The 27,055-nt window shown below is 47.9% G+C and overlaps 1 protein-coding gene across 1 annotated transcript; it reads right to left on the bottom strand.

Moving 5' to 3' along the window:
* Nucleotides 1–1,311: 1,311 nt before the first annotated feature.
* Fbp1 (fructose-bisphosphatase 1) lies at nucleotides 1,312–26,196 on the bottom strand. The gene is made up of 7 exons (XM_076836739.2): nucleotides 25,856–26,196; nucleotides 15,053–15,215; nucleotides 13,278–13,370; nucleotides 8,493–8,633; nucleotides 4,798–4,935; nucleotides 3,494–3,613; nucleotides 1,312–1,683 (listed from the first exon to the last, which is right to left on the bottom strand). The coding sequence occupies exons 1-7, from the start codon at nucleotides 26,023–26,025 to the stop codon at nucleotides 1,492–1,494; spliced, it is 1,017 nt and encodes a 338-aa protein (XP_076692854.1). The 5' UTR covers nucleotides 26,026–26,196; the 3' UTR covers nucleotides 1,312–1,491.
* Nucleotides 26,197–27,055: the final 859 nt, after the last annotated feature.

Below are 27,055 nucleotides of genomic sequence, written 5' to 3' on the forward strand. Positions count from 1 at the left end.
GGCAGCAGCCAAGAATCTCTGAGGTCACATCCAACTCTGAGATTCTAAGGCTCATCAGTGGAGAATCACTATTGCTCCGTGTCCGTTCTTCTCAGAGCGGATATGGGGAGATGCGGGCACGCCCACCATAGGATGCGAATAAGCATCCATTGAACATATCACGTAACTCAATCGAAAGACACCACACAGAACATGACAGGGGAAATGGGTCTTCTAGTTATTTTGCGCGGCTTCCTCATGGCACCAGGGTGGGGAAGAATTGCTTCCAAACAGCTGTCACTAGCATAGGAAGGGGCCCCCAGACTGCTACATGTCCTCCAAAGCTTTAAGAACCCGGCACCAACTGAGCTCAAGGGTTAAAACTCAAAAGGTGCTTTGTGAGTCCAAGGACTTTCCTGAGCGGGCCAGCCACAGCTGGAGTAGGGGAGATGCTCGGATTTGGGTCCAAGCAGTGGACAAAACCAGGTCCAGTACTCAGGATGAAAGTCAATTTTCTGCCAGAGAAACGTAGAATAAATTAGGAGTGTTTGAAGGGCAAGAAGCAGGATTTACACAGACACCTATTTTAAGTTCACAAGTGAAAAACTCCATATTTTATGCACACACACACTTAAATCTAGAGCTCAAGAAAGGCCACCAGTATTACTCGATACCTGATATAAGTGGCCATGATTTTGAACTTCTGGTCCAGAAAGACCCAAGCTTAGCTAAGGGGTGGACTGTTCATAGAGGAAGATGGGTGCAGTACACTCTCGCTTGCCCTAACTTGTATTTCCTTAAATCTGGATCTTACGGCAAGTGCTTTTCCTTATGGTAACTGGACCCTTGGAATTATTGGACTCTATTAGTTTAATAAAGTGTTTATAAAACACTCTTATAGAAAATCACCACTGAATAGCAACCACTCCTCCCCTGGTGGCTCAGGGAGCTATGCCCCTGGTGGAGGAAGCCAAGCCTACACAGTTACCCCCATACACAGCTCCTGAAGAGTGCTCTCATTTCTGGTTCTGGTGGGTTGGGACTTCATGGGACAACACATTGGAGAAGCAAGATCCTTAAACCCAGGGTTTAGTGTCCAGAATGTCTGGGTTCACATCCCAGCTCTGCCACTCACTGGCTGAGTGACAGCTGGGTCTCCACTCACTGGAGACCTTGGGCAGATTTCAACTCTTGATTCTCCATCATCCCTTGTAAAGTGGGTCACTCCCGTGATTATGCACAAGTCCGTGTGAAGACTGAGTCACCTAAGCTTGTATAAATGTTGCTGTCACCATCATCCTAATTCGACACAAAACAATGAATACCTTTCTCTTTTCTTAAGGAAGAAAAGTTTATTTCTCCTCCTTCCACTGGGAATCCGGCTCGCCCACGGGGTTAGGTGAAGGTACCCCGCGCTTTCTGGGTGCTGCCTGGGAACGCACAATCGGGCAGGGTGGGGGCCAGTGCGCAGAGAGGGAGGCCATTCCTCGGGGTGAGGTCAAGGCGGGCGCCTCACTTGGCAGAGTGCTTCTTGTAGATCTCCAGGAACTCGTTCACGTCGTCAGGGGACCCCAGGATGACCGGCGCCCTCTGGTGGATGTCGGTGGGAACGATGTCTAACACCGCTTCCTTCCCGGTGGTGGCCAGTCCCCCGGCCTTCTCCATGACGAAGGCCATCGGGTTGCACTCATAGAGTAGTCTCAGCTGAAAAACAAGAACCCAACACTGGCGTCCTCACACCAGAAGGTATTGAACAGAGAGGGAACTTGTTGCCCAGCCCAACGGGGCAGAGCTGGTGGGGGGGTCCCAAGGTAACCCATACTCTTCCCCTCCTCCGGGTTGCAAAACTTCCCTCCCACCCCTGGTTGCTAGGGAGACAAAACCGCCAACCATGTGGTTAAATGGAACCAAGGGCCAGCCACAGACAACTTTGAGGCCAACCACCTGGAGCCAGGACAAAATGACATTTTGGCAGCACTGATGGCCCCCTCCTCTTTATAGCACAGAAACTGGACTTAATGACTGATTCTCTGTGTGTTTGGGATGGAGCTTTGCCGAATCTAAAAGCATTTTTAAAAATCCACAGTAGTGTCTGGCTGCAGACATCTGGAGAGCAGACTGGCTCCTCCAAACAGTGTGACATTGTTTGCAATTCTGTGCTTCCTTTTACGACCCTCCCATGGCTCCAGGGCTGGGGTTTAGTGTGTTACACATCTTGGCATTTACTTTTAAATATGAACTTTTTTCCTCATATGCATTTTCTTGCAGTCTGCCTTCTGAGCAGACAGCTCTGTGCAGATGTCTCCTGACTTGATTCCCATATATGTGTCAGCTCCAGACTCAAAAAATGGAAAAAGAGGAGGAGCTTCTATGTTTGTGTTCGAGAGCAATTTTTGAGGCATTAGAGCAAAGTGCTAGAAAGCAGGCTAATCACACAGGCTGGAGTGCACCTGTGGCCCCAGAAGGCTGGGGTTTCAAGTAAAGAAGAATGCCGTCGGGTAACTGGCCGCCCAGTGCCATACACAGAGATGTGAATATAGCAATAGCTAACTATCCTAAGGGGATCTTTCTTGCTATTCATTATTGCACATTAAAAAAAAAAAAAAGAGGGAGCTGGGGCTGGGGCTCAGTGGTAGAGCGTTTGCTTAGCATGTGTGAGGCGCCGGGTTCCATCCTCAGCACCACATATAAATAAATAAAGGTCCATTAACAACTAATTTTAAAAAATGTTTTTAAAAAAAAAAAAAAGAGGACATAATACTGGGGAAGGAAGCCCATTGTCATTTTGTGTAGAGAAAGGGGTGTTCCTTGGCCAGCATAAGAAAGCCTGGCCCACCCCATGTCTTGTTAGTACCAGTGAAGTCCTAGGAAAAGCTCCATGTTCTCCAGAGAGTCTATTTTTCCCTAAAAGTTCTCGTATGTAAGGCAGCAAGTGTCAGGCTCACTGGTTATTTCTATTTTATGCCTTTTGAAATTGATCAAAGACTTCTGATATATATTTGATTTGCTGCCTTGGTAATGACACTGGACCATTTTGATTCACTTTATGAGTGAAACTCATTTTGTCCAAGCCAAACCATGTACCCACCAGAAGCTCCAAGCCCTTTCAGTGCCCTCCTGACCAGAACTCCATCAATTGTTTTTTTTTAATTATTATTTAGTTGAAATGGACACAATGTCTTTATTTTTATTTGTTTATTTTTATGTGGTGCTGAGGATGGAACCCAGTGCCTCACACTTGCAAGGCAAGCTCTCTACGGCTGAGCTACAGCCCAGCCCCATCAATTCTCTTTTGCTGTAGCCCTGGAAGGGCTCTCAAGAGAATGTTTTTGTGTGTAGTTGGTGTCAACTGGCTTTACCTTGAATCTAGTAAAGAATGTGCCATAGACGTCTTCAGCGGCAACCAGAGGATATCAATCTGTCTTAATCTTTCTTTCTTTCACACAAAGTCGAATACCCCAGGCTAAAAATGAGATCCACTCCTTCTTGATCACTTTTTGGGGAATTTTCTCACCTTTCCATTGGGGCTTTTCTTGTTCGCAGGGTACAAAAAGATCCCTCCATAGACCAGTGTGCGGTGAACATCGGCCACCATGGAGCCCACGTACCTGGCGCCATAGGGCGCTGAATTATCCTACAAAGAGAGAACAGTAACCAGGGGTGCAGAAAATTAAGGCCATTCTCTTTATGTCTCTTATGCATATTTGACTCCAGTCATTTATGGAGCCACTATGGAGCTGTGCTAAGAAATGCAATGAAAATCCTGTTCCCAAGAAGCAGAAAATGGAATAACAGAAACAGCCTCCAATCCATCTCCCCACAGGTCAAAATACAGGAAGAAGCCCCCAATGAGTGTGGTTCCTTCTGACCAAGGTGTTGGAGCAAGCATCACAAAAACTGTTCCATTTAGCAGCACCCCAAGGTTGGGAAGGATGTGAGCAGGCTAAGGAGCTGGGCAGGGCCACACTGTACGTTTCATGGCAGGAGAATTTGTACAGCTCTCTGCAAAGATCAGCCCCCCAGGGCCTGGGGGAGTGTGCAAGCCAGGGCTGGGCACCAGAGGGGATCAAGGAGGGAACAGAGAAAGGGGAGAAAGCCTGGAGCCTCTCTGAGGACCCTGAATGTCATGCTGATGACATTAGGGTTTCATCCTGAGAAAATAACAGTTGTCAATGGCTTTCAACCAAGTACCACAAGTTCAATCCCCAGTACCACAAGATGAGCCCACATGGAGCCCACTATATGGCCTGCCCTCCTTCTCCTCTTATTCACCAACTGTAAGCTCTTTAGAGAGATGCCAGGAAGCACACACTCTGTCTTGGAATGACAGAGAGAAGCCCATCTCAGACATGGACCTGGAGGACCCACCACGTGGCAGGTGCCTGGGTGGAAATACCACATTTTGTACCCTCTGTACCCAGAGGTAGAAATGCTTTGTCACCTGAAACACATTCATCTGGTTGACATTATAATTATCCTGATTTTCTTCAAAGAGCAAGTGGCAAAGGCTGAAATAACACTCCAATTCTGACATCTCAGGGCAAGAGCTCCAGCTCCCAGCACCCAGGTGAGAGCCTAATCACAGATCAGCACAGACTGAAATCCAGTTTGCTTCTGTCCCTGCCTCCTTTTGCACAAAGCAGGCTAAGTCATGAATCAGTAGGTTTCCACATAACTCAAGAGTCCCAAATAAGATCCGGGGCCCTTCTCAATCCCAGAGGTCACTTTTCTTCTCAGGGGACACCCTTCCCCCAAGAGCTGCCCCTGGTGCCAAAGGCCCCAACACTGTCGCAGCCCCACCCCTTGCCCCTAACTTACAGGCGGGAACTTTTTCCTCTGGACATACTCAGTGACGGCGGGGTCGAAGTCCTTTGCGTAGCCTTCATTGAGACTGTAGATGTTACCTTTCTTTTTGATCTTCACATTCTTATCCACCAAAATGAATTCTCCAATGGCCTTTGAAACAAGAAAGGAAAGGTAGAGCGCCTTCACGCAGCCTCCCCCAGGAAGATCAAGGTGTAAAGTGGCCAGGCCGGGCTGAACGGGGAGGTGCGTGGCCTATGGTCATACCTCATCCCCAGGCCACCAGGGATTCCTGCCAAATGCCCCAAGAATTGCGGGCAGGATGAGAGAAGAGAGAATGGTGAGAATGAGTGAAAAGGAAATGGGATCCCAGTGACAGGGGAGGCTGAGGCAGGAGAGTTGCAAGCTCAAGGTCAGCTTGGGCGAATGAGCCAGACCCTGCCTCAAAATAAAATAAAAAGGGCTGAGAATGTACTTCATCAGCAAAGCAGCATGGGTTCAATCCCCAGTACTGCAAAAAATAAAATAAAATAAAAAGTCAGGCACACACCTGTGATCCCGGTGCTAGGGAGGCTAAGGCAGGAGGATTGCAAGTTCAAAGCCAGCCACAGCAACTTAGCAAGGCCCTGAGCAACTTAGCAAGACCCTGTCTCAAAATAAAATGTAAAAAGGTCTGGGTATGTGGCTCAGGGGTTGAGCACCCCTGGGTTCAATCCCCGGGACCAAAAAAGTAAAATAAAATAAAACGAGAGGGAAGTCTAAGGGTTGCTGCAGAAGTCAACAGGGTGGTAAACAGGACTTCTGACTGTTTGCAAATGATTTCCGTAAAATAAGAAAGAAACCATGCAGACATAGGGCAAGCAGAAATGTGTAAACAGCAGCAAACCTTGAGAAAGAGGAAGAATTGTGTGTCCAAAGCAATATCAGATATGCCTTTGTACCCACTGCACTTCAGCTGTCTCAGAGGGCAGCTGGGATTCAGGAAGACAGACAACAGCAGAACCACAGTCTCTGAGCTGGCATTTCATTCTGTCTTGGCTGTCTGTGTGTTTCTATTGAACAAAGTGGAACCCTGAGTTTTGAGTCCCAGCATATGCAGCTTCAGGTACCTTTGTTCACTGATGTGCAAAGTGCATCTCAGACACCTCCTTCCACACGCCCGGCACTGAGCAGATGCCTCTGGGGTTTTGGTTCTTCAAAGGAGACTTGAACTGGGGGGGTGGGGGGAGTGCCCATAACTCCTGCTGCTCTGGATAAGGATTGTTATGGACGCCTGTGTGGGAGAAGATGACCCGGGGAAGGGGGGGCGGGGCTCTGCCCACTTGGAGGGCAGGTGCTCTATTGAGGTGAGTTAAGAAGCGAGGCCAGCCATTTATTCCCATAACAAAGATTGGTTCCTGTTAAAACTAGAAGGAAGGGAGGGAGAATTCACAGTGGTCATTGATAGTATCACTGCAGATGACTCTTCCTTTTTACTTTTTTTTTTTTTTTTTTTTGCATTTTTATTTTCCACTTCCAAAACTTTTGACCATACATATATAGGAACATTATTTTATAATAAATAAAGCAGAATAAGTAAATAAATATCTTTTAAAAAAAAAAAGCATCTAGAAAAGGAAGCACGTCAGGCAATAGGTGCTGCGTGCAGAGCTCAGTCACCCTGTCCTAGATCTAGGCTGAGGAACCAGGGTGCCAAGGAAACTCCCAGGAATGGAGACCAGAGACACAAAAGCTCCTCAGAAGTCAAAGCCTGCTAGGAATGCGGTGGTTTTAGCAGAAACCCTCAGCCTATCCTTGAGAGGAGGAAGTGCTCAGCATCTCCCCAGTGGGCAGCTTGCCCTCCTCAGGCAACAGTGAGAGGAAGAGTACAAATCAGGATGCAGGTGGCAGCCAGCAGTACACTCTCACAAAAACCCACCCTGTTCCTGCAAACCTTTTGACCTAAGGAGGGAAAAGACCATTAAATACACGGAAGCCTACTCCTGGAGACCCCATCTGCAATCAGGAAGCAAGAAGAGATTTGATTTCCTACATGTCCATGACTCAAAGGTAACAGAGAGAGCACCAGAAAGACACGTGGGGAAGCCGTGGATGCTGGTCAGGCAAGACGAGAGCTGGGTCCTGGACACGGACTGAACTCTGCTCTGGTTCCGCCACAAATTCCCCCTGATGTCATCTCATTTGTTAACTGGTGCTATTGCCCTGCCCTTGTTTATTTATTAAGTGCCATGCTTCCAAGGAGGTGAAAGTCCAGTTCTGTTAAGAGTGCATGGATCAAAGATGGCCCTGTTCTGGTTAATACCACCTGCCACACACACCCAGACACTACTCCCATGGGCCTCCCCATCAGCAACCGGACCTTCGGAAGATTCTAGTTTGCACTTCATACCTTGTTTTTAGTGTGTCAGCACAAAACACACTAAATGTCACAGGAAGACATTTCTAAAATTAAAAGGAATTTATAAATCCAATTTTTCCCCCCTGGCACCCTGGACCAAGTGCATAGTGAATGTGTCACAATGCATGGACGAGCAGTCCTGTGAGTGCAGCGTTCAGTGGTGGGCTTGGTGGCACCAAATACTTAAAGAGATTCCTTTCCTAATTTTACCAGTCCTGTTAAAAGTATCATCTACTTGAATGAATAAATGATGGGCAAATTTATGGAATGTAGAAGCAACTGTCCATAAATTAAAGCTGTGAGTGAACATTTTTCAGAGCCGCACCCTGGCCTCTCTATAATGTAACTTTTCTCTGTGTGGTAGACGAAGGGGTCATCTTCATTCTCTTCATTTATTTTCATTTCCTTGAGTTCATCAAAGTCTTATCAAAACTGCAAGGGTGAACTGAGATCTGGTGCACACACACACACACACACACACACACATACAAAACCAACTCCATTTGGGAACTGCTGTTTCTTTTCCCCCTTTCCACAGGACGGGGGATCACACCTGAAGTCTCACACCTGCTAGGCAAGCAGTTTACCACTGAGCTACACCCCCAGCCATTTTTATTTTTTATTTTGAGACAGCATCTCACTAAGTTGCCCGGATTGGCCCTGAACTTACAATCCTCCCTGATGGCTATTTTCCAAGAAGCTATTTTGAAGAAGGGGTACCCCACTGTTCCATGACACTGTGGGGTGCCGCTTCCCCTCATGAATTCCCCTCTCGGTGAATGAGGTGGAAATACTAGCAGTGGATATGGTGGGTGGCCCACAGACGCTCCACAGGCCCCACCTGTCCTCCCTCGTGTTTGGGTTGGCTGGTGCAGTGTTTACACATCTAGAAACATGACACTTTTTAAAAATCCAGTGTTCCTTGAAAAATTGTACAATTTGGCCAGACCCGGGTCTCTGTTCCCAAGTAGTTACAATTGCTGCTGGACCTCTCCAGTCCACCCCAGTCCCTACCACTGCCCCTCACCCGCCCTCCCCAGCACACTTCGCTGATTTGTCTGACCTTCCTGGGCACGGCAGGCTTTTGAGTCATTGGAATAATGGAGCAGTGGCCATTTGAAAGACTTCATCCTGGAACAAAGACCCTGCTTGTGCTCTGGATAGACGCCATTTCGCACCTCCATAATGTTCCCGTGTTCATCTCCTTCCCCTTCCCACCCGACCCTACCCTCTCCATCCCTCTGGCCCACACACAGTGTATACCAACTCACACCCACTCCCCAGCACCCAGCCTCCCCCGGCGCCTTCTCACCGGGTCCAGCATGAAGCAGTTGACCCCACTCTCGGTGGCCAAGACCAACATGGTGGCACTGCCATAGAGCGCGTAGCCAGCTGCCACCAGGTTCCGGCCTGGCTGCAGAGCATCCTTCTCGGAAGGCTCACCCGTGGATTGCTAGAGCAAGGGAAAAAAAACATGTTTTTGTTTGGTTTTATGGATCTTTTCTCTGGATCAACCATTAGCAGGATGCATTGTCCAGGTGTTCTCCTAATGAAGCAGGCATCTTCCCAGAGGGACCTTCCTCCACATCAGTCACATCCTTATCACATTACACGGCAGCCTTCCCACCAGACCCTGGATTTCCTGCATCTGGATGCTCTTTCCAATCAGAGGCCTCCTCCTATTCTTCTAATTTGATAATCCTTCCTCTCTCCATTATCACTTCCAAAAAACAGCATGCTTCTTGCCAGCTCCCTCTAATTTAATCTGATTATGGGCATCAATGTCTTTCACCTGCCTATTCCATCTTTATTTAAGCCAATTAACACCAGGCTGCAGGGCAGTGAGTCTGGGAGGAAATCAATTTCAAGAGCTCTGGCCAGTCACAGTACGGGCTGTGTGGCCATATCATCTTGTGTCCAAGAAACACCCAGAATTTGCAATACCTCCCCAGAGTCACTGCAGGGAAGGCAGGTGCTGCCCAGCTTTTGACCATGACCCACAGTAAGAAACACATTTTAAAGCTGATCTCAAAGAGGTTGAGAGTGGGTGGTGGTTACCAGAGGCTGGAGAGGAGGGGAAAGGAGAGCAAGGCAGGTTAGGCAGTGATACCGTCCCAGTTAGACAGGAGAGGCAAGCCCCCTCTTCTCCTGCACGGTAGGGTGACTACAGATCACGATAATGGACTGTATGTTCCAGAAAAGCCAGAAGAAAGGATTGTGAATGTTCTCACCACAAATAAATGTCAAATGAGGAGAAAGACACCCTGGCCCTGCTTTAAACATTACACAATGTGTACATGTAGCAGGCATCACATGATATCCCATAGTATTGTGGTCAGTTTTGAAAGGAAAAAAGAAACACATTTTACATCAGGAACCAGTATAGCCCACATGCATATGTGTGCACGTGCGTGTGCACACACACAAATTAACCAACAATACCTACACTTAGAATGTGACATAGACTCTATTTTTTTCATTCAAAGCACTGAGTCATGTGACCCAGTTTATCTAATAATAAGAAAGGGAATAGCTTAAAAGGTGGCTCCTAATCCGTGATTTCTTATTGATAATTATGTTCTTTATTAACTCTTGATTGGCTTATTCAGTCCTCAAAACAGCCCTAAACAAACTAAGTTTTATGCTCTCTGCCTGAACTTTTAAAAAAAATTAAAATGGCCAATTTCCTCCAATTTCCTTTATTCCTTCAGCAGCTAGAATTCTAGCAGCTGAGAGTATCTCTACCAAGGAGCTGAAGAGCAAGGTTCCCCAGCAGACAGGGTCCCCAGCAGACAAGGTTCCTAGAGCTTTTTAATGTCTGGCTCATAGGCCATCTGCATCAGAATCACCTGAGATACTTGTGAAAAACTCGTTCGCTGTGGCTATAGCCCAGACTTACCAGGCCAACCTGTCTAGGCTGGGTCCTGGGATCTGCATTTTATCACATGCCATAGGTAACTCTTGCACCAACTACTCAGATAAAAGGAAAAAATAAAAACAATCCTCTCCGTCAGCCATGGTTTTCACCGGGGTGGTTGGTTGGTTAACTGGTCTAGTTACTTGATTTAATTTGGTTTGTATTCACCAGATAGTGCAGACTCAACCCAGGATCCAAATTTGACTTGTTTTTTCTAAATGGCAAGTGTTGCCAATGTCCCACCTTGAAAAAAAGAGATTAATGGTTTTGTCAATATGGACCCCCTGTCTGAGGTCAAAGGTTAACAAGTAACTGCTTCCCTTGAATCCAGTGACACAGTGGAATGACCCGGGCCTCTAACTATCCTCTCCTTCCATTCAGGTTGAGTCCTCTGGAGAGTCCCCTGGCCCAGAACCCCCCATGCCTTCCTGCAGCAAAGATGCAAACGTAAACAACCAATTCCCCAAAACACTGTCACCAAACACTCTCCCACGGGGCCTTCCTTGCATGGACTAAGGAACACAGACACTTGTCTATGACACCCACATACCCAAAAGAAAGAGAAAATAAACACATGGAATCCTAGATTGGGAGGAATTCTCTTCTAGCCCCTCACCCTTCCCAGTGCATGAATTTGCTCCTCCAAACCCAAGCACGCAAGGGTGTGTAGTCCATCCCCTTGCAGATGCCTGGGGAAGAAGGTAATGGGCACAAAGTACTTGGCAAAATTATAAAGTTTTAGTCCCTATCATTGTCTACCCAAGGTTCCATCTGCTGTAGGTGTTAGCTTCTGTTTTATTCCATATCTCCCATAAAGAGTACAGGGGAATCCCAGCGGCTCCGAAGGAGGCTGAGGCAGGAGGAACATGAGTTCAAAGACAGCCTCAGCAATTTAGCGAAGCCCTGAGCAGTTCCCTGATTCTAAATAAAACACAAAAAAGGGCTGGGGATGTGGCTCAGTGATTAAGTGCCCTTGGGTCCCATCCCTGATTCCAAAAATAAATAAATGAAGAGCACAGGGAAGACGCCTGAGGTGGAGAAGGAGAAAGGCAGAAATGGGAGGGGTAGGGACTGTCATGACTGTCATCTCGCAAAGGTCTTTCCTCATAGTGAAAACCACTAAACCCTCCTTTTGAAGCTCTGCTTTTAGTTGTGGGGACTGAATAGTTTCAAGGTATGTTGCCAATTTGTGTGTCCAGGAGCGGGTGCAGGCTAGCCTCTGATAGAAAGATGAAAGGTGTTAACTCAAAGAAGAAAAAAAAGGCGGGTAGGAAAGCTGTTTCCAAACACGTAAAAGAATCTCATGTGATGCTCCAAAAAGCCAAATGAGCAATCACGAGACAGACGTTGACTCAGTATTTGGACAAACATTCTAGCCGTGGTGTGGCCTGATGCCTTGAGAGAATCTGTCCTGTGCACATGTCTCCAGCCAGAAGCAGGGTGAGCTGCAGCAGGAACAGCTAGAACCTTGGGCCACATGCTGTCGAGGTCCTTTTGAGCCTCTTACCAGTCATCACGTGGACAAGGCCTGATCCCAGCTACGGGTGCTCTCCACTGAGTATGTGCACCAAGGAGCTGAGTCCCAGCAAGAGCCACCTCTGCAGAAAGCAGGATCAGTCTCCCTGAAGCCTCAGGCTCGTCACCAACCACAGGTTTTCCTGCATGTGGAAGAGCTGCAGCAAACCTCTCCTGCTACAGTACAGACCTGGTCTCATCTCTCCATGTCCAGGGAAGGAAGGGTGTGTTTCAGGACATGAATGGGAGAGGAAGCACCTCTGCCTTGCGGGAGGAGGTTCAGAACCTCCTGTTATGCCCATTGATACTGAAGTACACCTGGCTGTTGCCCAGGGCAAAGGAAAACTCATCCAGTGACCCATGACGACTGTCCCATGGTGCTGCTACCTTCCATGTGGACGGAACGGGAAGCCAAGGGCAACAGTGGACAATGAGTCACTTTGAGAAGCAGAGGGGACTCTGGGTCTCACAACTAAGCTCCAGCCTTCATCACCTAAAATATGGCTCAGTGGAATGAACCACGTCATCCACGGAGATGAAGAAACAGATGGCACAGCTGCCACCTGTGAGCCGTCCTATTTCTAAATAGATAAGAGCTGGGCAGGGGCACAGCTCAGCGGCAGAGCACTTGCCTAGCATGCAACTAACCCTGAGTTCTGCCCCACACACTGCAAAACTGGGAAATAAAATAAATAAGAGCTGAAGCCAAGAGGGCTTGTGGTCCATTTTATACTGTCTTACGGTGGCCACATAGACACTCTCCCTATGTTTCATTTTCTCTATACTTGAGCATGCTCTCTTCCCCACTTCTCTCTCTCTCTCTCTCTCTCTCTCTCTCTCTCTCTCTCTCTCTCTAATATACACACAGACTCTAAAGAAAAAGAAGGAGAGAGGAGAGAGGCTTTTGGAGGTGGAGTGACTGCCCAGTTCAGGCAGTTCCAAGACTCAGGGAGAAACCTGTCCTGTGCTGCACAGTGTGCCCTCCAGGACTGACAGCAGGGGGAGCAAGCCCTTTCTACAGACAGAGGAAATATTTCAGGCTCTACAGGTCACCCAGCCTCTATCACTGCCACTGCCCCTCTCAGTATGCCCAAAAGTCAGCCAAAGACAATATGTAAATAAATGAGCCTGTGCCAATAAATCCCTGTGAATGGTGAAAAGTAAATATCATATGAATTTCATGGACCAATGAAATGATATTCTTTAGATTTTTTTCAACCCTTTAAAAAAATGTGAAATTGTTATTCTTTGGTCATAGGCCATATAATTTCAGCAGTGATTTACAGGACTTAAAGGACAATTTTTACATAAATAATCTCAGTTGCTGTCAGACTCTCAATTCCCAATTCACACAGTATCATCATGAAACTTTTTTTTAAAAAAATGTAATTTTCTAACATAAAAAAAAGATATAGCTAAAAGAGTGAAATATCTTTCTGCTCCAACTCACATTTTACTATTATATTTTTTAGAAATCAATTTCATGGATTTTTATTATCCAATTAATGTTGAAAAGCTAGAAGGTGACTTGCTAATCAACTCAGGCCTCAGAGTTTCATCCTGTAAATTCTAGATGCTTCCCCTAATGAAACAGGATCAGATTCTCCACCTTAACTTTTTTTTTTTTTTAATCCAAAACCAGGGGCTCAATAGATCCCATTTTACCTTTCTGTAGATGCCAAAAATGGTTCCAATGGATACGAGGCAGTCAATGTTTGAAGAGCCATCAAGGGGATCAAAACAGACCACATATTTACCCTGAGCAGAGAATAAAGATAAACAATTAAAAATAATAATGATAAATAATAATAACAATAAAAAGACATACTTTTTTTAATATTGTAACAAAATTGGGAATTTACACCAAGCAGTCAAAATGGGCCTGTCCAGCAAGCTTAAGAAATGGGAGTCATTTATTTTTACTCTGTCAAGGAAGACATGAGAAGAGAGAGCACGAATTAAGAGAAAAATAATTAAGCAGAGAAGATACTGTTTAGAATAGGAGGTACACACGGAGGCTATAGACTACAGATAAAGACGTCAAATTTCCTATGTCATGGATAGAGTTTAATTATGATTTTGGTTTGAGAGTCCTGGAAGCCACAGAAAAAGAGAAGCAAGATTAAAAATAACTTCTCCTTATTTGTAAGGGGGGGGACGATTTTTTAGCATTCAGATCTATGAGAAACTTCCCATGCAGATCTCAAAATGCCGGGTGAGGTTGCGGTTGTCAACAATATCCCTAGTGTAACTCCCAAGGGAGATGACCCCCTGTTGTAGTGGGACTATCAAAGATTCATTCCTTGAATGGGAGCTGACTGGTACGGGCTCTCAAGAGCTAACTGTGCACATCTAACTCTGCTTTCAATGATGTCATGGTGGGAGCTTAAAGTCAGTCTATGATTAATGTATTTATATCATTGACTGGTAAATATTACAAATCAGATTTTTTTTGAGAGAGCCCGTTTATCAGCACATCACTGGGAACTTTCCTTCTTCCAATTAGCCTCCTTAAATGTGGTTTTTAAATGTCCTGCACTGGATTAAAATAATTTCCTGGCCTCTTGCTCTTCACAAATCACCTCCTGCTAGTGGGAGAAACTGGGAAATGGAAATGTGCCCCCTGTGGCAGCCAGAGAAGCTTGGGGTGACTGATGGAGAAGGTTCAAAAACGAATTCAATCCATATGCCCCAAACTGCCAAAGTCCATCAGAGAAAAACACCAACTGTGACTCTGACGTGTAGTGCTGTTTTAGGAATGATGGAAAGCCAGTTAACAAGACGTGTCCTCGACCCTCTTAATAAAATGGAGACAGGCAGTCTCTTTATCTTCTGATTTCCTTTTCTAGTTCTACTCCATGTCCCCAGTCACCTGGGGGCTTGGGGGCAAGGTAATAAGTCCAGACAACTGTACTTCTGGTCCCTGGGGTCTTTCTCATCATGATCACTATTGTGTTGTAAAAGCTGGATTTACTCTTTCATTCCACAATCTTTTCCAAGAGTCATTTGGCACTGACCCCCTGCTGTGTGGCAGGCCTGGGGGCGGTGGGGGACCCACGCTGGGATACAGAGAATATGATTTGTTCCCTCCCTAGGGAGGCAGCCCGACCAGTGGGCATCCCGTGATTCCAAGGCACAGATCAGTGAGAGAAATTCGGAGGGGTTTGCGTTGGCAGCAGGGTCAGGAGAGAAGGCTGGGGATTGGATGCATGGAGATTCCCAGAAGAGGCAGTGAACAGAAGCCAGACTTGGAAGAGCTTGAAGCTGCCCTGGAGAAGTGAGGACCAAGGTCAAGTCCATGGGAGAGAAGAACCCACATGATCATAGGACAAGTGCACATGGGTGAGGGAGGGTGGGCCTGAGATTGGCGGTAAGTCATTTGTGCAGCTCAGAAGAAAAATGGCTATATTCCAACCCTGAGCAGGAGGTTCCAGACCCACCCTTTTCTCCTGCTCTACGATTATGGCGTGTTTGTCTTCTTCGGACACAAGAACACACGTGGAAAAGGACGACTTTAGCACGTTCATAACCAGGTCATTGGAGAGGACATCCAGCTTCTTAACTTGGTCACCTGTCACATTGGTAGAGCCAGCGATGCCGTAGCTAGAGGGAAGAAAGCCACAAAAAAATAAACCACAGCCACCAGAATCCGCAGATGTATCCACACACCTACTGAAAGGGAGCATTTAGCAGGATTTAGAAGAAAGAAAAGAAGATAGATGCACAGTGTGGAAGAGCCAATCCAGGACAGATGGGTGCCCCAGAATGACTCGGATGACTGTCACTCTCAAGACCAACTCCCTGTCACCCACCCTGCACACCTTTGTGGTCAGATCCACATGCTTCCATCTTTTCTTTACTCACGTCGGGTTGCCCATAAGGAGCCTTTTAAAACATTTTTTCCTGATCGCACTCTCCATGAAATGCTAATTTTAATAATATACAGAGGTGCATCCATTTATTACTCTATGTGTATCTATGTATTATAACAGAAAAGGCTGGAAATTTTTGTGCTTTTGTTTTGTCCAAGAACCCATTTTTATCCCCACCTGCACAGGTTAAAGGAATCAGCAGAGAGACACAGCAAGCAGGAAGCCTGGCTAGGAGCCACCCGGGGTGTCTGCTGACCAAGGGGCTCTACAGCTGCACAACAAATAAGGTCCTAGAAGAAAATGGACATCGACTGGTTTCACCGACTCATTTTTTACAGCACCAAATAGACTCTGAGGCAAGTGTGGGTCCCTTCAGACCACCCAGCCAGAGGAGAGGAGGGTCATTCCCTCTAGCTTGCAGCCTGGGTGCCCTTGGTGGCCCCTGTGGCCCCAGAAGGCGTCCTAGGGGACAAGGGAGCCCAGAGCTTTTGCTTTATTTTTTAAACTACCTGCAAGTCAGTAATTGTAGACTTCCCAGAATCCAAGGGGGGCTTGTCCCAAGTGCAGCCTGGCTTGTTAGCATGAGAGAAGACGCAGGTTGTCATGGCCCGAGATTGAACCCAGAAGGAGGCAGAGAAGAAACAGGAGCCTGGGTGAGCAAAGACAAAGAGAAAGATGAAGAGAAGCAGCATTGAAGATGCCCAGCAGCTGCACATGGAGGTCAGGGTCCAACTGCACCCTTGGGGGATCAGGAACAATTGTCATACTTCTGTGAGAGCAGGGCAGAGACACCTACTGGGGGAACTGAAGGAAGCTGGAAGAACCGGCCTCTCACATGGGCCCCATTAACACTTTACCACCCAGTGGTGCCGGGGAAACCCTAAAGGCAGAGGACCTGAAGAAGCAGCTGGTTGTTGGCCGTGTTTGGTGAAGAGCCACTTGCATGAAGGCTGTGGTGAGGGTCCCGTAGGTTGCTGGTGTCTGGTGTCTTTTGTGGCTCACACGACTGCCATCGTGGACAGGTTGGCCACCCTCTGGGACCCCCGGCTTTTGTGTGTTGGTCCCTCCGTGGCCTCTCTCTGTGGGTGGGACCCTCTCAGGATCTTGGAGCAGCAGTGAGCAAACCTGGCTCATGTCACCTTCTCCAACACTGAACATGACCTTCTGTAGCCCAGGGAAAGACGCAGGAGAGACCTTTCTGGAGGTAGATTAGTCTGAGCCCCTCAAGCTCAAAAGCCATTCACTGTGTAACTTTCCTAGAACATGTGGCTGGAGGGACCTTCCCAGTGGGCCCTGGCATTAAGAAACCCTCTGAAAAGGCCCAGGAAAGTGCCATGAAGGCAGGAAGAGGGCTCAGGAGGGTGAATTGCTAGGCTGCCAACCAAAAATGCTGCCATGTGGGTAGGAATGACGTCTGGGTTTGTGTAACAATTTCTGGACACTCTGTGACTCACATCTCAGCATTTGAGGGCGACGGTGAGCAGAGCTTCTCATTTCCCTCACCGAGCTCCATTCATCTGATCAGGGAGCCACAGCCATGTGGCAGCTGTGGTTGGATGAATGCTCACCCCAGCTTCTCCCCCTACATCTCAGTGGGACCCTCAAAGGGGTTGCAAGAAGTCTCCAAGGCGATGCTCGTCCTCGTCAATAGAAAGTAGGTGAGGCTTCTGTGACTTAGCAAAGAGGGAAAGCCCTTCGAAATATCTTCCAGGAACTCCTAAACTGAAGGGCACATGGAGTTTACCCCTTAGAAATAATCAAATTGTGCAGGTTGATCAGTCACCATTCCTCAAGAGTCCTGAAGGATAGATTTGCAAGGGCCTCCTGACCACATCCTGATGACCACATGGACAGAGCCAGAGGAGTTGCCCACAGAGTCAACAGCAGGTGCGGCCTAGGCTCACACCTAGCGACAACCTCCAGGGCTCTGCCTGACCCACTGAGCCGGGGCTTAATGGACAAAGCGGCTATGTACCCCAAATGGAAGTTCTAGGCAGACTCCAGAGGAGACCATGAGGAGCCAAGAGCCAGTCTTGGTTTGGAAGGAGTTTCCATGCCACCCGTGGACCCCAGATGAGAGGAGTCCTCCTCACACCTGGGTCTCCTCCAGGTCAGTTCTTTGGAGCCAGCATGAGGCAGCAAATGGGGCTGCAGGGGTCTGGGGAACCCTGACCAAATGAGCTTTCCCTAGGGCCAGCTCATTAACAACTGGTGGAGAAAGAGAAAGAAGCTGTAACAGTGAAGGGACAGGTGGGCCTCGGCACACTGCGCACCCCTGGGATCAGCCACCTCTCCAACCCCCACCCAGAAAAGTGGTCTGTAGCAGTTGATCCCACTGCACGGTGGCATTGGCCCACAGGAGTTTGTCTTAGAGGGGAGTTATTACGGCAGGCAGAGACCACATCGCGAGCTTCTCTTCCTTGGGCCTTTAAGCAGAAACGTCAGAGCTTGAGAGATGGAAGAAGAAAAACTACCTGTGGCCTCCCGCAAGGTACAGTGAGAAGCAAGCAAGAGAACTGGGGAGCAGCCAAGGCCCAAGAGCCTCTGACCACTTCTGCAGGCCATGGAATTAAAGGTCCTACACACCACAGCACAAGGAAACCAGCTGAGCACCCAGGGCCCTGAACCAGGGCACAATGTCACATGATTCAGCTATTCAGACATGTGCGGCTCACAGCTGGCTGTCAAAGCTTGAAGCATCTGGGGCGTGCGTTTAAACTGCATTATTCCAGAAGGCCCAGGACACTCGCTTCCCAGGTACCCTCATCAAAGTGACTGGAGAAGAGAACAGTGGACGGCGCTGAGCATGTGGTGTCGGATGTATTTTGGAAACTCTCTGTGTGTTGGATTTTTGATTGAAGTTTCTAAGATGAATACATAATTACACATCATCTTTTGGGTAATTTTAATTAAAGGGGTTTTGAAAATAGAAAGGGCAGAGCTGATTAATGAGGGACCTATTCTTGCTCCTGACATGTATGTGGTAAGTTAATCGATACAACTGTTGGGTGGGGGAAACTTCTGGAAGCAGCAGGGAGGGGTTAATCCACTGCTCAGGTGTTTGCCTTGAAAATGGAAACCGGTTCGTGTATGTGGGTGGTCAGCACGGACCACCACAGAGGTGCGGACGGACAACCACTTGAGGATCCCAGACCGACACTGAGGACACCCGGCTCCAGGAGTGTCTCCCTGATGTCAGAAGTCTGGTGACATCTCCGGGAATGGGCCACCAGCATCAGTGACAGCACATGACCCCCCCAAGCATGTTAGGGCGAGAGGGGCCTCTTCTCCCGCCCCAGACAGAGAGGACCCAGAGAAGCCACAAGCTGGGAGGAGCGACTTCTCTGCGTTGGTCTCATGGCCGGTGGGAGGAACCCCTCCTCACAGGAGCCCCTGGATCGAGGGCACAGATTGGCTGCCACTGGAAGTGCCATCCTAACCCCGATTGCAGAGGATGTGGCCAACCTGCATGGGGCAGCCGGGGGGGCAAGGCCGCTGGCTCTGGCGCTCCCACTGGGCCAGTCTGAGGACATTCTCTCCCACACACAGCCCTCTGCTTGGGGGTGGGCACAGGGGCTCCTGAGATCACTGTTTTCATTTGTTTGTTTTATTTTCTGGTGAGGCCTAAAACTGAAGCCCAGGCACAAGGTGAATGATCTCTGAGGACAGAAACTCTCCCAGAAATGGTACGTTTGAAGGGGCCTCTGGGAGAAGAAAGGCCTGGAAAAGAGAAGACTTTGCTCACCCTGTATCCTTAGCACCTGGAACAATGCCCACACATAGTAAGTGCTCCACAAACTCTTCTGGAATGAATGAATTCACTTGGAGAATAATACGGGATCCAAGGACATCTAAGGTTACAAACTCCATTCAACCCAATGGCATCGTCAAAACCTCCCATCCAAGATCCCCATCTCTGACACAACCACTGCAGTTTAACACACCTCCTGATAAAAGGCAGGCAAGTGGCCCTTCCCTCCAGCCAGTGCACCAGGAGACAGCAGGACACAGTGGTCAAGGCCATGTGCAGCCTGGGACTAGACAATGGGGGTTCAAATCCCAGCTCTGCCACATGCTCAGCAGCCCTGTGCAGGTCACTCTGCACCCCTGACCTTTGGTGCTTCCTCTGTAACATGGAATATGGTGCATCTGCTTCGTGCTTTTAGAGAGGAGTGCATGAGTTGACAAAGGTCAAAGTGTAGGTAAGTGTGAAAGAAATTCTACTGTTCCATTGCCATGCCCAGTTCCCTCAGCATTAACATATCCACAATGAGAAGCAAGGTAGTATCCTGGCAAGACGCAGCACCCCCAAAGACCTGTGTTCAGATTCTGCCTTTCCCTCTTCCTGATTATGGGACCTCCACCAAGTTGTCCAAACCGTCCGACTGACGGCTTCTGGCCAGGTTTGTAGGCCTGATGGATAATGCCTGCAATGCCCCTGGCTCAGAGAAGCACTTTCTCCCTAAAGTGGCACCCACCATTGCTCTCAGACCTCCCAGGCTCTGCTGAGGAAGTGATGGGAGTGACACCCCCCCAAACCAGTTTCTAGGCAACTTCTGGGGTGACAGCCAGTGTTGTCACAAGTAATTGACAAAAAAACAAGTGTGCCAAGTTTACGTACAAGCTCTTGCTGAGAATATTATTTCATTTGAGATGTTTGTGACATTTTCACTTCCATTTTATTCAAATTAGTTGGCACTATAGCCCAACTAGTTAAAGTGGGGAAAGCCCCCTCAGGAGTCAAGCTTCTGTGTCATGACCTTTCCCTTTCAAATTCCTAGAGACAAACATCAAAAAAAAAAATTATCTTCTTGGAACTTAGGGGCCAAAATTCAATTTGAGAAGCAGTCCTTAATATCTCAACTTCTACTTTCTCAGTAAACCTCACCAAAAAACTTGAAAAAGTACTATAAGTCACTGAAATTCATAGAATAGGGAATTTCTTGAAGCCTAGATTAATTTGCTCAGTATTTTGAAATCCTTGGAAATTTGGATTAAATGTTAGCATTGATTATTGCATATGGTTTCTACAATAGGATGTGCTGTTTCTGGGCCATGAAATCTGTGATGCTTCACAGGTGATTTCTGATGACCAAGGAAAGCTGCCTTTCACAGCAATCCTGAAGACAGTACTGGACATGTGGACCAGAGCCAGGGCCTGCCTCACCTTGAGACAAGCTCTGCAGGACTTCCTTGGTTGGTGCACGGACTGAGGACCATTTCCTCCTGATGTCAACAGGACAACGTAAGCAGCAGCAGCTTAGACAGTGAGCAAAAGAACCAAGCTCATCTTCAGAATTCCCAATCCAGGAAAAAGCATGGCTTATTATTTAATCCTTATCACTAAAGTCCAATGTAACACTGGTTTATTATTGATTGCTTCCATGGTAAATGACCAACCACTCACCCAGCCAGGGTTACATCCAAGGGTTAGTTCAGAAATACGTTAAAGAGGTGCCGACCGAGCAGCTTTCAAGGTCATCAAAACAACCTTTGCTTGTGTTCATGGAGGCTGAAAATGGGCAAACAGGACAACGTGGGGCTGGCTGTACTTTCATGGAAAGGAAGTCATAGTTCACTCTCTGGTTATATGTAGAAGATAAGCCAAGAAATAGAAAATAAATCTGATAATGTCTCCACTAGTTTAATGTCATAAACACTGCAAGTCTGAAGGCAAGCTTAAGCATGTATAAGCTGACCTGTAATTCCAAAATTAAAATGAAATTTCATAGTATTTTCTTCTATCACCTGAAGAAGACCCCACATGCAAATGTAACTTATGGACCCAACAAAAACATGATAGGAAAACGTTTCCTATTGCAAATTTGTTTTCCCACGTGGTGCTCTAGCCTGTATCCCTGCTGCTAAGAAATGAAAAGCAATATACAGAGAACAGTCTTCCTCCCCCCAGAAAAAAAGAATCTTCAGGAAAATAGTTATAACATTGGTATCTGATTATAAGCTCACCTTCACACAACTCCCTGAGTTTGAAAACACAGCTGTCCCAATCTCACAAGTGGGGAAACCAAGGCTCAGGAATGCTATGTCGACTGCCCGTATTCTCAGAGGAATCAAGGGTCAGGAATGTGAGAAATGCACTCCCAAGCCACGTTCCTGCTGTGCTAACTCCAGTCCTGATCTCCTTTCTTCTCTGCCTCAGAGAAAGTGTGCCAAAATCCAGTGGCCAAATCTTTAGTAGGCACTTCTTGCCCAATTGGCACATCTGACTGTGGGCTGGACATCTCCAATGGCATAGCTCTCCAATACCTCAAGTTCAATATTTTCAAAATGTCAAAACCATCTTTTCACCCTTCCCCAGATCTAAAAACAGCTCTGCCTTGGAGGAGGTTGTGTTTTTATATAGGTGGGTCTTGTCGTCTGTATGGCTTTGTTCTGTTGTTTTATTTTGTTTTGTTTTGGGGAGGTGGGCACCAGGGATTGAACTCAGGAGCACTCGGCCACTGAACCACATCCCCAGCCCTACTTTGTATTTTATTCAGAGACAGGGTCTCACTGAGTTGCTTTGTGCTCGCCGTTGCTGAGGCTGGCTTTGAACTCATGATCCTCCTGCCTCAGCCTCCTGAGCTGCTGGGATTACAGACGTGCACCCCTGCACCCAGCTGCTTTGGTTTTTGATGGTGCAACTCTGCTCTCAATTGCCAGAACCAGCTCTTTGATACCCGCTCCCGGCCCTTCTCATCTGTCCATGCTCAGACCTCACTTTCCTGTGCATTCTCCCGGCCCCTCCAATGCCACAGCTCTCATGGCCTCTTACATGAACTCCCTTTCTCACTGGTTTTCCAAATGTCTCATCTGCCAACACCATCCTTATAGCCCTCTTCTCCCTAGATTAATCTCCAATAATGCCACTGCCCAACTCAAAAACCTCTGCCCTCTCCCTTTCCATAATCTCCCAAATGTGTAAAGAGGCCACTCTTGTCACTGGATGCTCCTCCAGAACACCCCCAATTTCACACCACAAATGCCCCAGCATGTGTACTCCAGGCCCTGGTCAAACTGAATGAGCAGTTTTCCCAGAAACACTTTCCCCACTCAGGACCTTTCCTCACCTGACCGCCCAGTCTAACTGCTCAACAGCCATCCAGCCTGTGGCTGCCCTTAGTGTCCTCACAGATGCCCACCTTGACACTCCCCAATCTCTGGTGCCTGAACCATGGTCCTGGCCCCTCTGTGACAGCATCTCTCAGAAGTCCCCCTATGTTCTACAACAAATTCTTGGCTTGGCTTGTTCTTCTGGTGGTAAGATCTGTGCTGTTACATCTCTCCGTCTCTTCTAGAGCTTTGTCCTTTGTGGGTGTGCAATAAAGCAGTATGTTAAATGAAGTGGAGCCCAGGAATTCTTCAGGTGGTGATTTGGAAACATGTTCAAAGGGAAACCAGCAACATCCATGCCACAAAGCCACAAAGCTTAAGGCTGTGGAGGACCACTTTCTCCCCAGGAATGCAAACAAAGAAGTGGGACAACAGTGACTTTGTCACTTGAGCCATGAATCCACCAGCTCTTCTTACAGGCTACTGTGAAGAACAGAAGGCTGGCCACCTCCTGCACAGATCTGTATGCGCTCTCCCCTCAGGTGGGCAGAGAGGAGCAGAAGTTTACAGATAGATAAGGCTTCAAGGCCATGCTTGCCAAAGGACGGTGGCTCCTTGGGATGTAATTCTTAATTCACATCAAAGGTAGGATGAATGAATGAGATTTAGAATTGGGTGAGCTTTAACTTTTTAACTTTTTTAAAAAACTATTTTTTAATTGTCAATGGACCTTTATTTTATTTATTTACATGCGGTGCTGAGAATCGAACCCAGTGCCTCACACGGGCCAGGCAGGTGCTCTACCACTGAGCCACCACCCCATCCCCACTTTTTAACTTGTTTTGTCTGGGTTTGGTTTTTGGTGGTGCTGGGGTCTGAAATCAGGGCCTTGTACATGCTAGGAAAGTGCTCTAACACGGAGCTACACCCCAGTCAATCTTTAATGGTTTCTTTAAAAATAAATAAATAAAGCCTATGGTATACAAGAAGATCCCCATGCTGGGGTTCTGGAGACCTGGGCCACAAGCCAAGTCAACTCACCTTCCTGGCCTTGGGGTCCTCAGCTATACAGAAGGGAACTGGACTAGGTAGCCCATGAGCCTTCTTCAGTTCAAAACTCTCTTACTGGGAGCAATGAACGTGACTTCACTGGCAAACTCAGGTTGGCACAGAGGAAGAGCATGTGGCCATCAGGCTCCAACCTTACACTCCTCATGATTCCTAAGGGTTGTTATCGTGAGTCCACAAACTGTGCCCGTGCGTGCACCCACTCCCTTGAGCATATGACCACCTAGAGCAAATCTTTAGCACTAATAAGTTCTTTGCTGGCTCCCCACCTAACACATCAAAGCCTCTGATGAATGTAATTTGGAAACCTGGCTGGAGATCTTGTCGTATTTCTACCGGTCTGACCACATGTCATCCTGAGCACAAACTTATTTTCCCACATCATGTCGAATGAAAAAGCAAACTGGACGCATATGTTAAGAATGATCCCGTTGTGTTTGCTATTTGCATATAGGAATATGTAAACATGTGTTCATGTATAAATCTGTATGAGTATAAAGAAGTATCTGGAAAATACTAGGGAAACTGTCAACAGTGGATACCCCAGGAAATGGATATGGGGTAGGTTTCACTTTTTCCTATGTGTTCTTTTGAATGGTTTGATTTTTTTTTTTTTTTTTTGTATAAATTAGTGCAACTTACTAAGTAGTTTATAACAACAGTGATTTAAAAAAAAATTCGTGTTCACATCTATCAAGTCTGAAATACACATCTTATGTAGTCATAATTAGCACCCCTTTTCCCAGGTACTGCTATCTGAGGTTGCTTAAAAGGTAGGACACCTCAAAGCAGATCTTGTGCTCATGAGTCTCTCTTGGGTTGTAAAGGGTACTGACATGTTTTTAAAACAAGATAAAAAAAAAAAATGGAACTGCTATTTCTTACAAATCACCCTAGTCCTTAAAAAGGGCTAAAGCCTTGAGGCCACCTACACTTGTAGTAAATTAAATCTGTTTGCTAAAGCAAAGAATCCTTAGAAACACATTATTAGGAGGGGCTGAGAGTACAATAATAACAGAGTCATCACCTTTCTTAACATACCTGGCCCTGTCTCTCCTACAAGGAAGGCCTGGCCCTGCTTGACTTCTGAAAATAAATTCATTCGCTTCTTTCTTAAGAATTGGCCCAACCAACCCATTCTGTGGGACCAGAGCTTGCCAGAAAACAGAAGCCAGGTCACACTGCTGGGGAGCTGTAACAAATCTAGGGAGGCATTCCAAAGTAGCAGGATCGGCTATGGGCATTCTGTGTCATTTTGTAGTGTTCACGGGTGTGGGAAAAGTCAGGAAGGGGTATGGACAATCTGAAAATCCAGCTATCCTTCAGGGGAAGTAAGAACCAATGAGATTTAAAATACTTGTGCACACCAGAACAAATCAAAGGGTGTTGTGTGGCTTACCAAAAGGGTTGCAAGGAGGTACCCCTGAGTCCCCATGTTCCCTGACTCCTCACTACTCATAATGGAGATCAGCAACCCCCACCACAGGAGGACTACTTGGAAATGTAGAATCCGGGGCCTCACCCCAGACCTGCTGCAAGAAGGGCCACCTCTGAACAAGATCCACAAAGGACTCCTGTGTGCACAGAAGTCTGAAAAACACTTCCTAGCTCATTCAAAACCATTCTACTTGCACACATTTTTAAAACTATTCACTAACCCAGAAAGGGCCTTATTATTGTAAATGGGTAGAGATTTTGAAGCTCACCGGGTGAATTTTTTCTGCTTATGAGACAGTGTGGCAATTTCCCTAGACAGGGGTGGGCCAGTGGAGCACGGGGCACACAAGGGAAAACTTCCCAGAGAAAATGATAGTTGTGTTCTTAGGACCTGGGCAGACAGGCTTCCTCCCAGCCTGCCAGGACTTCGGGGGTCTAGGAGATACTGGATTGGGACCCCCGTTCCAAAGGGAGTGAAGGAGGCCAAGAAGAAGAAGGGAAGGAAGCCTGAGCTAGCACTTTCCTGAGTCCCTGGGGTTTCACTAGGACTTTGAGCGCTGAGGCAGTTTCCTCCTGCCAGAGAGAGAGGTGCAGGGTGAGCCTGGGAAAGAGGCCCCAGGTGGCCACCTCTAAGGCCAACAGACAGGGGAGGGCTGTGTGCATCGGGGCAAGCTTCTGGAGAGGGAAAGAGACGCTCAGATGTCAGAGTGGCAGAACAGCAGGAGGACCCGAGGGCCAAACGCGGGATCGCCAGGCAGATCCCCAGGCGGACAGACAGACAGGACGCGGCCCCAGGCCTGAAGCCCAACTCACAGATGCGCGATGCCCGCCTTGCGCACCGCGGAGGAGATGGCTTTGATGGCGGTGCAGAGCGAGTTGAGCAGCTGGGTCATCTCGCCGGTGCCGCGAGCCTTCCTGCCCTCCTCCATGACGAAGCGGGTCACGGTGCTGATGTCCGTGTCGAAGGGCGCCCGGTCGGCCATGCTTGCCTCTCGCTGGGCAGCAGGTACAGGTGACAGGTGCGGGCGGCAGGTGCTGGTGACAGGCACAATCGGCCACACGCAGCAGGAGGACGCGCCGATCCACAGATTGACCTCAACGTGTCCGCAGGGCTCGCGGGTTAGCTGGCGGGGGCCGAGTCCCCTGGGAGCCTTTAGGCGCCAGGTCCCGCCCCGCCCCGCCCCGCCTCGGGAACACCTCCGCGCTGCGCCACCGCCGCCCGCTGCGCTCCTCCCGCGGGAACTTTGCTGCAAGGTCCGGATCCTCCTCCTCGCGGTTTTCCCGCCTCCTTTCCGCTTGCAGCCCCCACGCACCGCACCGCGCCGCGCCACCACCTCGACTTCCCCCACTGTCGCCACCTGCTTTGTGGGGCATGACTCTGGGCGACATGCACAGTCTCCTACAGACCCACGACAACCCCCACCCCAAGGAAGAAGGCGTGATTCAGCCCCGCCCCCTAAAATAGAAAACAGAAGTTCAGCAAGGTCACATCTGATCAGTCGGAGACACCCACGTTCCTGCCCACAAGGCCTGGTTTCAGCACTGGGATTCCCCGCTTGGCATCATTGCCTGTCCCCTGCTGTGGTCTTCTGCCCACCCTGTCACCTGACTTTTCTGAAGTGCATTCCCCTGTCCCTCACTCGTCTGGCCTCCCAGGTCTTGATCCTTAATCTGAAGCCTCCTCTTGTCGGGACTCCTAGAACTGAAAAGCTGGGGGGTGAGGGGATTTGGTTTCCAGTAGTTGTGTTTTGCAGGGAAAATAGTTGCAGACGCAAAGTAGAGTCTCCTGGGGCCTGGAGGCTCCACCAGCCTCCTCCTGACCCATTTGTGGCCACAACACTGCTGTTTCTCACGCTGAGTTATGGAACTATGGTTATTGAGTACCTATTGCATGCCAGACCCCATCATCCATTCCAGAGATAGAGTCTGAAAACACAAAACTCCTGCCCTCCTTAAGCTTACATTTTAACAGATGATTTAAAGAAATAATAATAGACCCATTCATTACATGAG

The sequence above is a fragment of the Callospermophilus lateralis genome, chromosome 17, assembly GCF_048772815.1.
Source record: "Callospermophilus lateralis isolate mCalLat2 chromosome 17, mCalLat2.hap1, whole genome shotgun sequence".
Lineage (NCBI taxonomy): Eukaryota > Metazoa > Chordata > Mammalia > Rodentia > Sciuridae > Callospermophilus > Callospermophilus lateralis.

Excerpts from the sequence above, each read along its gene's own strand:
- Fbp1 (XM_076836739.2), bottom strand. The coding sequence starts at position 26,025 with ATGGCCGACCGGGCGCCCTTCGACACGGACATCAGCACCGTGACCCGC. Across the intron at positions 13,371-15,052 it reads TCGTAGAGCAGGAGAAAAGG|GGTAAATATGTGGTCTGTTT; the intron begins GTGGGTCTGGAA and ends TTCTCTGCTCAG. Across the intron at positions 8,634-13,277 it reads TTTTTGGCATCTACAGAAAG|CAATCCACGGGTGAGCCTTC; the intron begins GTAAAATGGGAT and ends CCCTTGCTCTAG.